Source organism: Indicator indicator, chromosome 17 (assembly GCF_027791375.1).
Source record: "Indicator indicator isolate 239-I01 chromosome 17, UM_Iind_1.1, whole genome shotgun sequence".
Lineage (NCBI taxonomy): Eukaryota > Metazoa > Chordata > Aves > Piciformes > Indicatoridae > Indicator > Indicator indicator.
In genome coordinates, this window is record NC_072026.1 from 11,583,803 (window position 1) to 11,600,678 (window position 16,876).

Below are 16,876 nucleotides of genomic sequence, written 5' to 3' on the forward strand. Positions count from 1 at the left end.
CATATTAAGTGTTTAAAACCTTTCCTTTTAAAATGTAACTCACTAGAAATTTTCAGGAGGTCTCACCAGAATCTCACCCAGCATAAGGGCTTCTAATAATGGCACATTTTTTTCCCAGCAGTTCTCAAGTGTCAACAGCAAGCCCTAAATCCCTTTCATTATTTGGCATGCTGATTCAAACACACTATATGAAGGTCTTTTTCCTCCTGCTGTCCTGCGTATTTCCTTTAAAAGAGAGATAGCTCTCTCTGGGTAAATTCTCCTTTGTCTTTCTTGCCAGCTATGCCTTTTTGGCTCCTTCCACCTCCACTGACTCCCCACTCCATCAGCATCCTATGCAAGCTTCTCAGTGCCCACCGACATCTATGTTATTGGCAGTAACAGTCCCAACTGTCATGTCCATGTACATAGTGCATCCTATGCACAGAATAGATTCTCCTGCTTTCTACAATCAAATCCTCTTTTAATGTGCTATCCCAGCAGGTTCCCTTCAGCCTTGCCCTGACAGCTCTCAGACAGATGGTCCTAGTGCTCAGAACAGCCAAGGGAGATGAAAACATTGTAATACAGGCAGCTGACTTGTCCTTGTGAGTAGGCAGGGACAATCCATAAGCCTTCTTTATCTTGGGTAGGTATTAAAAGACAACAATTGAATTAACAACAATGGCCAACTGCTATGATGCTACGATACTTTGAGAAGGGTAGAGAATATAAAACAGTAGCACATCAAACACTTCCATCTTCTCACTGGAAAGAAGAGGAAAAAGAACCTGCAATCAATTTCAACAACAGGAAATACCAACTATGTAGGAAAACTGTGCACAATGAAATAATTATAACTGTTCTGAACAAGTTTGCCATAGCAATGTAAGCAGAACAGATGACTCACTACACTCTTCTCTTTATGACTTTTATGACAAAAGATTGTTAAAAGATGCCATTATTTAAGTACCAAATCACAGCAAAATCAAATTTGTAAGGTAATGTATACCATGAGGGCCATAATTTGGATTCAGCCATCTTAACACAGGTTTGTCACTGTTCTAAGTTCAGCTGCCTCCATAAACAAGGCTATAAGGACTCACGCTATGGCTGGAGACGGTCAGAGGATGGGTAAGAAACACTAAACAAAGGTTTCCCCCACTTGTAAGATCCTAATAAACTAACTGTGATTGTCGAATCTGAAAGATGTCCTTTCAATTATATGTTTCTCACTGACAGTAGCCAGTCTGGCCAGATCATCAGTGTGTTACTGACTGATCAGTGCAGTTGAAAGTGAAACAGATGATAAACTTAAATATGTAGGATCTCATAACAAAAACACAATGCTGAGATTTTAATAATAATCTCAATATTTTCAAAGCTAACAGATGTACCTTCAGGGAAAATACCTATCCAGACAGGTTGTAGCTAATAATGTGATATTTGTAAGGCCAAAATTCCCAGTCATACTAGTGGTACAGACATTTTAAAGGGCATTCATGTGATAAACAGAACTGATTTTGTAAAAAACCTGCTCTGCAAGGTAGCAGTCTCTTTGAGACTTAGCATTACATAATTAAATGCTGAATGTTGACCATCTGTCATTGTAATCTGTGAATTTTCCTCACAGATAAAAATAAACCATGGATGCAATGTTCTAGTAATTCTTTATTAGAGCCATAGTGTAATCCAGCCAGAGGGAGTGAGGACGTTTGAGAGTTTGTGGTAGCCAGCAGAATGCATGGCCTGTCTGGATACACAGGAGGCTCTGCATCACTCTGGCTTGTGGGAAACACATTGGCCAGGACACCCAAGGTGTGCCCTGCAACAATTTCTGCCCCAGATGGAGGCTGGCACCTGTGATGTTCCCTAGAAGAAAGATAGATCTGAGAGAGGGAGAATGTGGCACTGTCTCTGCTGCTGTGCCTGACTAACTATGCATCGTCCTTTGCTCACAGCTTCTTCCAAAGCTGTAATTAAGCTCTTAGTTGAAAAAGAAGAGGAAGAAAAAAAGTAATTATGTCTTGAGGTCAAGTCTCACAACCATAGTCAAACTGAGATCAAACATCCCTGTGACTGTTGGAGGAGTTTGGTTTTGAAATGCATGGCTGGAGTCCACCATTGATACAAACTTTCCATTGCTTTTCTTGCAAAGTAGAACATTTCAACATGATTTTAGTTTGATGGTTTTCAAAGGGAGCACTGCACTTTGCACAAGAGGAGGCCTTACCCTTAGTCTTCTCTCAAATGTGGAGATATTGCCTTTGGTCTGCTCCCTCCTTTGCCTCCATTCAATGAGATTTGAGTTATGCTCTCCAGGAAGAGAGATATTGCACTTTCCTAAAGTGGGGCTGACAACCCCTGCTAGAATATGAGGCTCTGTGTTAAGTGTGATTTCCATTCCACTGGCAAAGGTGACTCTCAGAGACCCATCGGGGCTGACCCGGTAGATATTCTGTGTGTTATCTGTCAAAAAAAACAACCAAACACAGGGACAGAGAAAAGTTCAGATCCACAGATCTTAGAAACAAATGTTAGGTGGAACAGGGCTTTGTTTGTCCCTAGGTTACAGACAGCTGAACATATAACAACTGCAGTGTGAATTTTGCAACCTCCAGGCCTCCCCATGTCTGAACAGCTTTTCATGGCATTTAGCCTGATGATTTCCACTGTGAACGTTTCCTGCAGCAGAGCTTTTGCCTTCAACTTTAAAGTATCCAAACCCAAGGGCTGGGTTTTGACCATTAACATTCTAACGATTTTAACAAGTTGAGATCTGCTAACAGGACAATGTGCTGCTTCAGTGACTGCAATGAGTAAGAGGTCAGGCATGAAAGCCATTTTCGAAATGTCAAGGATGATGGCTAGTCTCCCATTCTGCCCCTTTTCCCTGTATCACCATACTAGAATGTCCTCATCTTCCCCATTAGCAGCAGGACCCCAGGGTAGAGGCATAGTGACAGCCACAAGCCTGAATCCTGGTGCAAGAGACCCAGTCCAAAGTGCTCAGTGGCAGAAAAACGAACAAGTTAACAGTGGCACCATGAGCAGCCCCAGAGGCTCAGGACTGTGCCACAGAAGGCTGTTGAGGGCAGCTGGGATGACCTAGCACAGTCTCCTTTTCCTACCTAAAACTGCCAGAAGCACAGAGAAGGTCCAGAGTAGGTCTCCACTGAAAGGACACAAAGGCATACAGCTAGTGCACACTCCCTTTCTTTTGCCTGGGAACTGCAGCTCCTCCACTGCAGACAGAGCTGTGTCACATCATTTTGCATTTGGTCATGATAGGACGAAGAGGAGGATGCAGGAGCTTACTGTGGCTCAGCTGCCAGGGGAGCAACTCCCTCACGATCCTGAATGTTTAGCACTAAGAGACAAAGTCTCACCCTTAAAATGCAATTGAAGTCATACCAGCTAGGGACTACGAAAAGCATCCTTTTTTAAGCTGGTCCACACAGAACTAACCATTCTGGCTCTTGAGACCTGAGTATGTGGAAAATAGAATTGCTTTGGATGGAAGAGATTTTAATGTTATCATGGCTAACTGTTGAGTATATAAGAAAGTGAAGATAACAAGAATTACATTAAAAGAGACTTTGTGACTCAGATGTAGGGATACCATGTCTGACTGCTTGTTCAAAGGGTGCTTCATGATAGTTTCACAGAGACATGGAAATATGCAAATTACATGAATTTGTAAATACTGTAGGTATAATAATAACTACAGTTATTACTATAGCTGTTCATTTCTGGCACTGCCCATAGTGTGCTAGCACTTTCCTGAGATGGAATTTGCTAACATACTAACCTTGAGGACTTTCAGATTTAAGGACTGGCACAGTCATGCAGTGTGTGGATGACAAAAAGAGCAGATGGGGTCACTTGGACAAAGTCTAACAGATGATACAACAATACAATTATTTCCACTTATTCAGTGCTCTCTCTGCAATATAATAGTGAAGAGGAATGAGTGAGTATCTTGTTGATGTAAGTTCTCCCTATTTTCTTACAGATCAAAAGCTGCAAGGAAGAAAATCAGAGAGCTATTTCCCAGCACCAGCTCTCTCAAAGCCAGATCAATTAAACTATATAAACCCAGAACTTTGGTGATGAGACTGCAAAATCTGGAGAAGGACATCAGAGTACATCGATTAGGGAGGGAGGAAGTTCTTCTTGAGAGATATGATATTGCAAGGGAAATAGTGTGGTGACTACAAAGCCTGATCCAAAATCTCATTCCCAATGCAACCAACCTGCAGAGGTGGGTCCTTTCCTCTTTCCTATAAGTGTTGTCACCAGGACACAGCACTACCACAAAGAATTCACAGCCAGAAAGAATTCACAGCATTGGCCAAACAAGGCATTTTAGCTCTAAACCATCAGTAGAACATGCCACTCTTCCAGGCAACAAAGCTCTGTGTACTATAGATACTGAAGTAGAAAGTAGCATGACAGTAAAGCATGGAGAAATTGAAGAATCTATCCATGAAAGTCTTCTAGGAGGAAAAGAATTCACTTGTGGTTTGTCTCTGATTGGTATCCCAGGAAAATCATAACTAGGATCTAGCTATCTGCAGGGAAGCAAGGAAGAAACAAATGAACTAATTCTAACGTGTTCTGCACCAAAAGAAGTGTGGCCAGCAGATCAAGGGAGGTAATTCCGCCACTTCGCTCTGGGTGAGACCTCCTCTGGAATACTGCATCCAGCTCTGAAGTCCTCAGCACAAGGACATTAACTTGCTGGACTGGATCCTGAGCAGGGCCACAAAATTGAAGTACCTCTCCTATGAGGACAGGATGGGAGAGCTGGGGCTTTTCAGCCTGGAGAAGAGAAGGTTCTGGGGAGACATTACAGCAAGCTTTCAGTACTCAAAGGGGGCCTATAAGAAAGATCAGAACAGATTTTTTAACAAGGCCTGTTGTGACAGGATAAGGGGTGATGGTTGAAATTAAAAGAGAGATTAAGGCTAGATACAAGGAAGAGTTTTTTACAGTGGTGGTGAAACACTGGAAGAGGTTGTCCAGAGAGGTGGTAGAAATCCTGCCTCTTGACACATTCAAGGTCAGGGTGGACAGAGCTCTGAGCAGACTGACCTAGTTAAAGTTGTCCCTGCTCACTGCAGAAGGATTGGATGAGATGACCTTTAAAGGTCCCTTCCAAACCAAATCATTCAATGATTTCACGATAATGTCTTCTTTTTTTCCCCTGGAAACAGTTAAGAATGCAATGTTGTCTAGGGCCTGAAATTTAATAATTAGGAAAGAAATAACAGAAATGCTTTAATTACCTTGTTTTAAAGTATATATTGTAGAGGTAGCTGAGAAGTTTGTGGCTGTGATCACGTTCTCTCTATTTGAAGTATCAAGTTCCACTCGTGTTAGTTTCTCAACATCACTGTGGAAACTGCTGACTTCCCCAGTTGGGAAGGTTGCATTGGTCAGATGGCCATCAGAGTCATATCTGCAAGACATGAGGTCAAAAAGCCATGAAAATACATCACTATTGTCTTCTAGAGACTCCTAAAAGGAAAGAAAGACAGAAAGACAAGAAGACAAAGAAAGAAAGACAGGAAGACAGAAAGAAAGAAAAAGAGAGAGAGAAAAAAACCCAGAAGCATTCTCAGTATTGTGCGATATGTAAAAGGTAAGAACTGCTCCATTTATTCACCCAAATTGCATTCATTACCTAATCCAAATTCTTTCTTCCTCTCTTTATCAGTGGTGCTGGATAAAAGACAGATGGGAACAGCACAAGATGTTACCTCCATCACTCAGCTGCTGCCAGAGGTTTCTGCACTACACAGATGGTTGGAACTGTGATTAGGGAGGGTGGCCACTGGAGGTCACTCGGCATTCAAGCAAAACCGCTCCCCCCAAAAGGCGTTTTCTTACCATAAATTTAAATAAACCCAAATTTTAGACTCTGCGAGACTCAGAAACTCCTTTTTGTTGCTGATGTGTGAAGTACATAACATGAACGGTGAATTTAAAAAGGGGACCTAAAGTGTATAATAGCAATAAAGGCAGAGTGAAGTCTGCAGTGATTAAGTTGCCTGCATAGCTTTTACTCTTGTGTTTGTCACCAGCCTATTCAAATCAGCAGAAACTTCTCACCACAACTAACAGCCCCAGAACCTAGAGCACTGCATTCTAGTTCACCTGAATTTTACCAGTGCTAAAGAAATTATTTTATTTAAGGTACTTTATGTGAATCAGGCCATGCTATGAAAAAGTCAGTAATTAATTCAGAAGCTCTGGATCAGTGTTTCCAACAGGTCTTTTGAGTTCTGCAGCTGTATTGTTCTTTCTGATGGTTCACGCAGAAAACAACGCAGAACTCTGCTTGATGCTTGATACTGTTTCATATTAATGCCTCACCTTAAAAACCTTGCTGATACTAACACATTTTTATTCATAGAATCATTTTGGTTGGATCAGACCTTTAAGACCCAATCATTATCTAACTACCAAGTCTGGTGCTAAACCATGTTCCTCAGCACCACGTCTCTATCATTTAAACACCTCCAGGGATGGGGATTCAACCACCTCTCTGGTGAGCCTATTCCAGTGTTTAAGAACCCTTTTGGTGAAGAAGCTTCTTCTATTATCCAACCTAAACCTCTCCTGGTGAAACCTGAAGGCATTTTGCCTCGTTCTATCACTTGCTACTAGGGAGAAGAGATCAACCTCCACCTTGCTACGACCTCCTTTCAGGTAGTTGTAGGGAGTGATAAGGTCCCAAGACACTTCAATGATACTACAGATTTACTTTTTTGAGTAGAACCAACTCTGTTCGTAAAACAGAAACCTATTTGTGCAGCTAGTAAAGCATAATTAACTTTTCATGTCTCCTCTCATTGACAAAACATCCTCAGCTGGCAAATCAACCAGCAATGTTCCACTGACTCCAACAGAGCTCTTCCAATTCACATCAGCAGACGATCTGGCTATGTCCTTCACTTTAATGTGTTGGCATAATTTCCTTAGGATCTTTATTTCCCCCTAATTAGTCAGACAAAATCTATATGTCACAAGAAGTATTGGTGAAAAAAGAACCACAGGATTTGCTCTCTTCCCCGCACAATATAAAGAAGAAAAATAGAGTAGCTGTTCTTTTCAAATGAAACACTGGAGATGAACTAATGCACATCTTGGTATTTTTTGACAAATAAATTGATCAAATGTTAAATACAATACGTCTCTCTCTTTCACCTCCTATGGCCCTCATATACATGACATGAATTATTTACATTCTGCCTTCATTCTGGTTCTGTGCAAACTGCATGGTGCCACACCCAGCCATTAAATTTGACTCACGTAACTACTTTTCATCATCAGAAAACTCCATGAATATTAGACAGGTGTATTTAATGTACTGCTTGATCAAACCAACACAACAGATTGCTAGGTTATTTGGCTCGGGTACCACACCACAGAAAAATCCCCAAATGATGCATTTCAATGGTGGAAATATAGCCAATTTATTGGAATGGACTTGTGTGCAGCCTTGGAATCCATCTTTGCTAAGGATCCAGTTTTGCTGCTGCTGAGATATAAAAGACCCCAAGTAGCTGAAAATGGGATAAGCTGTGGCTGGATGGCTGGCCAGATATGGTACTGACTTCTAATGAGATTAGAGCACATGCTAATGGACTCTGACTCATGTAGATGGTCCCACTGACTTCAAGGAGAACATACAGATTAGTGTCTTAGTAATGATTCCACAATGTGACCATCTAAAATGTTGTCTTTATTCCAGATTGCTCCAAGAAACCTAAGCCTCTGAGGACAGATTCTGCCACCTTTCACATGATGAATAGTGGCATACTGGGACTCAGTTCCTGCAGAGCAATGTCCAACCCATACTAATAGGGGCAAAATCACCACATATTTCTTAATGTTAATTTGGGGCCCAGTTATGCCACTGTTAATCATGTCAGTGACCATTTAATCATGCAAATAATTGCATTGATTTCAGTACTCATATGAGGAAGTACTCACCAATATTTGAAAAGCACACTTGGGGATACAGCTTCACAATCTATTTGCATTTCTACATGTAGCACAGTGAAGAGTGATATCATTTCAGAGGGAAAGCGGTCTAATTAATTTTTTCAGTGAGAGTTGTTTCTTGCAGGTGTTTTCTTGTCCTTGATTTAATAGAGGCCCAGTGCTCCCCCTCCCTCTTTACAGCTTTAATGATACAGTATTAAAAAAAATCTAGATGACTGAAAATTTTACATTAGCTATAATTTTATGCAAGAGCTCTTTCAGTACTTCCATTCCATCAGATTAGAGTAGATGGATGACAAGTACGTTTGTAGGTGGTTTTCTACCTCTTAATAATTTCCCTCTGTGAGCAGATCTGACATATAGGTAGATTTCTGAACAGTTCCTTGTCTTTGCTTGTACTCCCAAATATGTGTGATATGTGATCCTAAACAAACCCATCCCTATTTCAGCTTCACAGTGCCATGGGTTGAACTTTGGGATGTGAATGCAAATCTAGCTTAAACAGAGAAGATGATTCCAAGCAATGTGAAAGTTGCTCAAATGACAATTATCTTAACTCCAACACTATGTTCATATAGGACTTGGAATTAATTCAGGTATAAGTAAACAATTAAAAAAATTCTATTTTCAAACTGAAATCAGGTTCAAATTCAGGTTCAGAATGTGACCAATCTGGAAAAGAATGTCTGGTTAAAGGATATCTAAGGACCATCATGCCCCAAGAACTATCTATGGCAGATAGCACATCTACTCAGCATGGAGATGATTAGTCAGCTGACCCTCTGACTGCAGCAGAGTGGGTGACATTCTGTGTATCAGCCACTCAGGAATTTGGAATATATTATGAAGATGACTTAAAATGTTGGCCTGAATATAAATACTAATGACACAACTTTGCTATTTACTTTTGCTGTTGATTTTGTGACACTAATAGTCGTAGTTCTGCTAATTTCTACTGACTGATCTGGACTGGTAGAAGTGAGTGGTTGTGCAAAGACTGGACATCTGACAGTATCAGCAAGGACAGTGCTACCTAGCCTGCAGTTAAAGCTGGGAAAGTAGGAAAACCTGTTTCATTTAGCAGAAGTTTCTTTGTGTAAATCATATGCATCATATGAACCCTTCCAAGGCACAGGTATGTGTGAAGAAAACTGTATTGCATACAATGGAAGGCACTTGTAAGCAAGTGAAGCCGTTTAAAAGATCTCATTATGCTTGATTCATACAACAACTTGCCAGAAGACAATAGGAAGAAGCAATAATTGTGTGAAATGATTTACACTCAATGTCAGTGGGACAGAGTAAGAATTCCAACACTGAGGAGCATATGACTAAAAATAATCTGTTCTAATATGCTCTAACAATCAAGGTCCTGCAATAATTCACAGTGTTCAGCATTTTATGAAGTAATAGGCATGACTTGGAGCTACTGCAAAAGCTTTTTGAAAGTCATTGGTCCATGGTCTGGACTGATGCCATCCTCAAGCAAAGATTTAAATGGATCACCCTCAGTGCTGAAATTATTGTAAAGAAGTAGATATTTTCAGTTAGTTCTGCTTATAAAAGGTAACACTCAGATCAGTGTTTAAAAAGCACCAGGAAAACGGTGATCTTTGTTTTGTTCCAACATAATTTAAATTGGTGTCAACAGATGCCTGATAATGAGAACTGAACTAGGAAGGCCCTGTATGGTTTTGTTTTCCTGCACAGTGTCAAAAATGTCCCTCTCTAGTGGTTTACTCTTATGTACACCCTGTCAATTTAGCCTTCTGCCAAGTAATAGAGGGCAGGATGACAAAACATCCTGTTGATGAGAAAACTGCACTAGGCAGTAGTTTTCTCTGCTTTTAGCCTACTTGTATTATAAGAAAATATAATTCTGAAAAAGTGTAATGATGGTGGCTCAACTACCTCTCCAGATGACCTATGCAGTAACTTAATTCTCCTCAACGTGTCTTCTGTTTGTATGTGACCTGGATGGCTTTTCATCTTAGCTCTTGACTCTTGACCATGAGCTCCTGTGTTCACAGAAAGCAGGCATTATTATCCTCCTTGAAGGCTCTGAACTAGTACTGCAATGTTAATATATGATTTCCATCCATCACTTGTCATATCCTCAAACAGGGATTATGACAATTAGTTATAAATAATGCGAAATCCTGATACATCACACCTCACTGTAAATAAAAAATGAACCTTCTCTTGGGCTGTTATCTCTCTGGGACCAGACTGGGATGTTCTGACTGCATCTTTAACTGTCTTGTTCTTTAGAAGTCCCATCAAAGGATTTCTGAACATCTTGCTATTCCTACTCCCCATATTTAGAGCAGCCTTTTCCTATTGCATAGTGTTTGGTTATTATATATCCTCATCCTCTGGTGGTAGAGGTAAGTTCACTCTTGTCTTTGAGTACTCCTTCCACTGAGGTTCTCAGTTTCCTTTGCAACAGTCCCCTCTCCAATGAGTATGCTCATTTCCCCCTTTTTGCCTTCCTCACTAATCTTGCAGATTCCTGATTTGTATCACATCTTGCTTTTACTTCAGTTACAAAAAAATCCACAATCATGTTTTCATTTAGAGAAACAGATTCCCAATAATAAAATGAAAATGAAGTATAATTTCAGGCACTTTCTGCTACACTTAATGGGCACTATGCACAGAGTTTTTACATATGACAGGCTCTGGCACTTAAGGAATGGTAGAGTTTCATTTTCAAAGCTTGTGCAACAGCCCTAGTTGTCCTTTCTCAAGCAGAGTTAGTAGCAGGGTATCTGTTTAAATTACTAGAAGCGACCAAATTTAAAACAGGGTTCCTTCTACCACACATTTAATGTCATGGACTTACTCATACACGGTTGTCCATCCGTTTTCATCGCTTTTGGTTGCTAAAAGCCCTGTGTTTCCAGGGTATGTCATCAGAGCCAGGTTGTAGCCTTGGGCATAAACTCTTTTCAGAACCCCGTTGCTGCTTATTGTCAGCCAGTACACTTGGCCCCCTGGCACCACGACCCACAGGGGCAGCCCACTCGTGTCTCTGCGGATGTGAACCGAATTCCCGTTGCTGCTGGTGATGGTGCCAATATCTCCTTCCCCGCTGTAGGTGAAATTGTAAATGTAGTCCCTCGTGATGAGGTTCAGCGTATGGAGGTGGGTGCCATTGATGGTGAACTGATACAGTTCCTGGTCCGCTGGCGACGCAATCTCATACATATTCGTGTCACTGAGGTGAGCCTTGTTCCGGCTGACTGCACGGATGCGAACGTTGCCAAGGTCTGCTATGTACAGTGTGTCATCAGGAGAGACTGCTAGAGAAGAAGGTGCTTTCAGCTTTGCATCTTTGGCATATCCACCATCACCTGGGGGAGAAATGGTAATTTTAGTCAGCTGTAACATCCATGGTTAAGCTGATCCCCTAAACCTGACACACTGCTTCTCCTCAGTATCATTTACACTCCAATAAAACAGTATCTTCTTCCAACTAATTAAACAGCTACTATCTAAGGTTGGTGCAATTCTAATTTAGCCTCAGTGAAGGCAAACAAGAATATAAATTATCTAATTTACAACGTTTTTGCTCAAGACAAAACTCTGCTGCTCAGGAAAGCTTTAATGGTAAAATTGTGAAGGAAAAAAACATGTCACCTGAAGTTTCATTCCCTACATTTTGCCTGTTGGAATGTAGCTAAAGTAAAACCCTGTTATACACACAAAATAAAGAGAAAAGAGAACCAAATAATTCAGCTAAAATGACACTGAAGGAAAGATTAGTTTATACTTATTAAATACTCAACACTCCAGGAAAATAAAATGACTCAAAACACACTTTGAGAAACCACTCTTTCCAATATTGCTTGATAATTTACTTGGCTTGTGTATTTTAAGGTTTGAGAAGAATATACAGAGGCTGCATCCACATATCAAACTGACTTTACATGAGCAAGATTTTCTGTAACTAGCAAGAAAGCACATTAAACCTTGCTCTTAGAGAACACATTAGTGTTTGGATTGCTCCCTTTCTCCTGATGGGGAAATGAAATTCACTGGACATTTTGAGCATACCCTATGCTTCCTTGGTGATGGACAAATAAGCTTTCTGCCAAGCTGATGCTGCCTTTCACTAACCCAGCCCTGGTACAATCATTAGATTTGGCACAGTTTTTCATTTTCCCACAGTGAGGGTAGTTTTCCTCACTAAGAACTCTGAACAGGATTCTTGTCAGCACTGGTCGACCACAGCTGTAACTGAAGTTAGCAGCACTTGGCAGTGCACAGGAGGCTTTGATTATCATTACAATGCTAGGTCAGCAAACCACCTTCTCTAGAAGACCATTTACATTTTATTCTCTCCATTCTTGACATACTTAATGTTTTCTTGTCAGTAATTAACCTTTTACTTGAAATGAGAGGCTTAAGAATTATGATGACATTATGGAGCTGAACACGGTGGTTCTAGAGATGACAAGATGACAACACACTGCACACCTCTGTGTATGGGAATGCTGTCCTTTGGCCCTTTATGAAATACGTTTATGAAAAATAAAAAAAAAAAAAAAAGAAGAAAAGCCATGATTTGTTTTGGTGCATGCAGGGGAGAAGAGCTTTGTTGCCAAGAATGTACAGAGGTGGAGCCTGGCAGTAGCTTTTCCAGTTTAAAACATTCAACGACGAAGTTCTGAACATTATGTCTTTGTACCATTTTGCTGGTAGTGCAGTGTGACATAAGTGATGGGAAGGGATAAGCTAGTGCTTCCGCTTGGTGTGAAACATCTGGCTGCTTGTCTTGGTAAGAAGGGCTGTCTGAAGCACCAGCACTTAGGTGCAACTTGCTCTGGGGCTGATACCCGTGGGTCTTCAACACGGGCAAACACAGCTGACAGGAAGGCAGATATTGTGGAGTCTCTCTATCAAAAGAAGAAATGCTAAGACCAGCCTGAGGTCCCTCCAATGCCACTGGAAGACTCACATCTCTGAATCCAATGGATGAAATCCACAAAGAGCTGCTGAGAAGTTTTTCACCCTTCTAAGGAAATGGAATCACTACTTATCTCTCCTTCCCCTTGTCACTTTGCTAATCTGCAGCTGTGCCAGGGGATCTCAAAAGGTAATCAGACAGGAAATAACTAGCATCTCCTTACCTGAAAAACAGTCACAATTAGGATCAATCTTGCAGTCACAATCTGATGGGGCTCCAGCGATTATAGAGATCTCACCGTTGGTTGTGACCTGCTGTATACGGTTAATCTTTCTTTCATCTGTCTCCGCGATGTAGAGTATGCCGCTGTGAGACACAGCGATGGCCCTGGCTGACTCCAGGGTTGAATGGATGGCCACCTTGCTGACGATGAAGTGGTCGATGCCTGGCACCTGGCAGTGGATGGGGCGTCCTGCAATAATTCGCACACGCCTGTTCTCAGAGATCTGCAGGACAATGTTGTTGTCCAGGACATAGAGTGAATTGTCTAGGGGGTTCACTGTGAGGTCTGTTGGCCACTCTAACCGCACCTGGAAAAAAAATTAAGGGAGAGGCAGGGAAAAAAAAAAAGAAAAAAGAAAAAAAGGAATGGTTAAGACAGTTAGGAAGGTTCCTTCAACCATCTGTGATCACTGTGTCATCAAGGCACTCTGGATTCACCCACCACTGTTTCTCTAGTACCTTTAGACGGGTTTTGTAGAAGTTTCAACAAGCATACTCTTTTCTGTGGTCCAGCTCCAGTGTGGATAAAAACTTGCTTTGAAATGCAATTTAGTACCCTCTGAGTGGTTTTGTACGAGTCCATTAAGACAGGAACTTTATTATACCTATGCAATCATGCAAATAAAAACACGCACTTCACGTTGTGTGACATCAGCCAGAAAATTTTCTAGGTCTGTTATTTCAAGGTTGCAGTCAACACAGGCAGAGTGGAAAGCAGTTAGAGGTTGTCAGTGTCCTAACACTTTAATTGACTGTTAGCAGAAAAGGAAAATGACATACTAGAAGAGTAAGACACGTTTCCACAATTTACTTACTAAGCAAGAAATGTTAATAAGACTTAAATGCCACAAGAAATATAAGCTCGTTAATGCTTTGTAACATAATACCCCAATATATCACAATTCACATGATACAGTAACCCAAGCTGTAATTATTTATAATGATTTTGGCTTTGTGAATTCAGTGTTTCAGTCATGGATTAGTTACATTCTTCATACTTAAGGTTATCTTTTTGCCTCTTTCCATGCATGTGAGATAAGAGCGGCAACCAAATAAAGCTTCAGAACAATGCTGGAGGAAATACCAGGACAACCTTGCTCATCTGATACCAGTTGCATCAGAATGTGGAGCAATTAAACATGCTCCAAACTGAAGGTGAGGCTGACTGTCAATCTGAAAGACCAGTACGTAGGCTGCTGATTGTAGCATGTACTGGCCAGAGCTTCAAACTCCTCCTGTTGAGAAGGCTCGACAGGCGGTGCAGGATCACCGAACTGGGAAACAACAACAGAGTAGACTGGTCCCTTTTGCCAGCTAAGGCCAGTGGAAGATTTGGATTGCAGCTTGTCTATGGAAAGGTCAGAGAACAAATGAGCCACTGAGATTGCATGACAGCCTATTTTTGCCTGTCTTAGGATACTCTGCTTATTATTCTCCATGAAGAAATGGCTGCTTTTATCTGAGTGGAATTTTTCTGGACTAAATATTTCAGTCATCAGAAGAGAATAAATAACAAGCTAGAACACAGCAGTTTTATATGCTTTTTATGTCACAGAAGCTTCCATTATTTCGCTTACTGATTTTGTTGCTGTTTTTGCTCATTTTTCCACTGCACTAATTAAAAGATCTATGAATGTAGAGACCACAGATGCTAACACAATGCTCAGCACTGAGGAATAACATATGGTGGAGTGTGTGGCTATCACAAGCCACCTGCTCGCCTGGGGTCAGCTCAGGAACCAGGCTGGAGGCCAAGTATCTCCCTTTCTGAAGCATCAGTATTTCCTGAATAATCTCATTTCCAGGACTACATTGCTTGTTTCATAACTGATGTTTTAATAAAGTGAGGGCATTGTGGCTACCACATCTCGTCCTGCGTGGTTACATCGTGCACCACACAATTATGAAGACTCACAGAGTAATCGAATTCCTCCCTGTGCCCAGCCTGTTTTACTAGACAGCATAATAACTGCCATTAAGACTAATGCTGTCGGGTTCAAGATCTCTTCTGAAGCAGGTGGTAGAGTCCTTCCAAATGATGATAAATGTGGTGAAACAGTTGGAAGTGGATTCCTCCCATAAAGGTGCTGATTTCTGGGTGTGTGTGAGACTGCCTGGATTCTACCTGCTGTGCAGGGGCTGTTTTACACACTGCTGTTAGCTCATGCTTCAGCTGAGTTCACTGGGACACCAAACAAAGCTCTATAGTTAGTATAAAAAAAAATCCCTGCAAGGAAACTTGGAAAAAACCGTATTTCAAATCTACCTTTAATGCAGAACATTTGACCTCTCTGTCCAGGTAAACGGATTATTTTTAATGAGAAACAGACATCTTCAGCTTCAATGGCCTCCTTTACAGATTGTAAAAGTAGTCTTTGATTAACCATAACTAGATTATTAGTAATGAAAACTGGGCTGAAACTATATTTTTGCCATAATGACTCTGCAGATCACCTGCCATGTCTTAATATCTGGACTTTCCTTCATGAACCAACCACACTGCCTTTTCCCAGTAAATAATTTGAATTTGTCTCACTGTGAAGGTATGGATGGTGTCTTGTAGAGAAATAGGGACTGGCTTGGGCCAAAACAACTTTTTTCTCTGGCTGATTTGAAGCTGACTTGGTTTATTGAGATAGAACGAACTTTTATGCAGTTGTCCATTTCACTTGTAGCAATGTGCCTAAAGCTTAGTCTTAACAGCTGTTGACTGCATGCACATTTGCTCTCATACTGGTCACATCTGTAAATCCAGCTGCATTATGGTAAAAAGAAATAAAATTTTAGATGGGAACATCTAAGCAATTTGGGTTGCTATACCAGAAGTTTTGCCTGGCTCTCTTCTCTGCAAAGGTAACAGAAGGCATGGCTACAGCTTCTCCTTCCCGGGTTTAAGTCAGTCACAGATCTATTAATGGCTTAATCCCAGGTGAAATATTAAAGTTAGCAGGTACCTGTCTGGAGGCTGCAGCAAAAAACACAAGCTGCTGCTCACTACATGCTTAGGCTAGTGCAACTGGAGGGGGAAAAAAGGTGACACAGGCCACTTTAAAGCAAACATAAACACAAACCCCTGAGCATTCTTAATCTGAAGAAGAATTTCAGATTTAGAAAAAAAATCTGCATTGTTCTTATCAGGATATGGCCCCATGGCATTTTATATCGGTATAAACTGAGGCTGCTGCAGTCCTACCCCATCCTCCTCTCAGAGCAGCTCCCAGAAGCAAGGCCAGTGTTTATGTGTTCCTACAGAGAGAGGGTTTGGGACAGTATTCTGGCTGAAAACTAATCACCTAAATCAGCTTAAGCTGAAGTGTAACTGCACCCTCGGGTTCACTGTTATCTTGCAAACTCACTGCTTGTTTCTTTTCTTTTAAAGCAAGCTGCTCTCTGGCAGCTTCCTGTGACCAAGCCATCAGTTGTGCTTCATACAAAGCCAATAAACACATTACAGAGAAGTATTTCAAATCTCATCTGATATGACTGTGCCTATAAAAAAGTTCTTTCAGACAAAATCTGTTAGGATTAGAATATTAAATCAGTTACTATACCTTTTACTTTGAAGCTGTACTTCACAAGCCCCTGTAAAAGTCCTCTCCCATATATTTATATTTTTCTTATAAATCAAGTCTGGGCCTATTTAAGCTTTTTTTCTTACATTTAATTTTTTTTTTTGTTTGGGTTTTT

General features: G+C 40.9%; 1 protein-coding gene across 2 annotated transcripts in view; it reads right to left on the reverse strand.

Moving 5' to 3' along the window:
• Positions 1-16,876, reverse strand: part of TENM1 (teneurin transmembrane protein 1) — a 241,021-nt gene that overhangs the window by 13,628 nt on the left and 210,517 nt on the right. For both annotated transcript variants that reach the window (XM_054388650.1, XM_054388649.1), the window contains 4 exons: positions 13,131-13,497; positions 10,841-11,351; positions 5,271-5,443; positions 2,213-2,448 (listed from right to left, as the gene is read on the reverse strand). In XM_054388650.1, the coding sequence (XP_054244625.1) occupies positions 2,213-2,448; positions 5,271-5,443; positions 10,841-11,351; positions 13,131-13,497 (1,287 nt within the window). The remainder of the gene's footprint in view (positions 1-2,212; positions 2,449-5,270; positions 5,444-10,840; positions 11,352-13,130; positions 13,498-16,876) is intronic.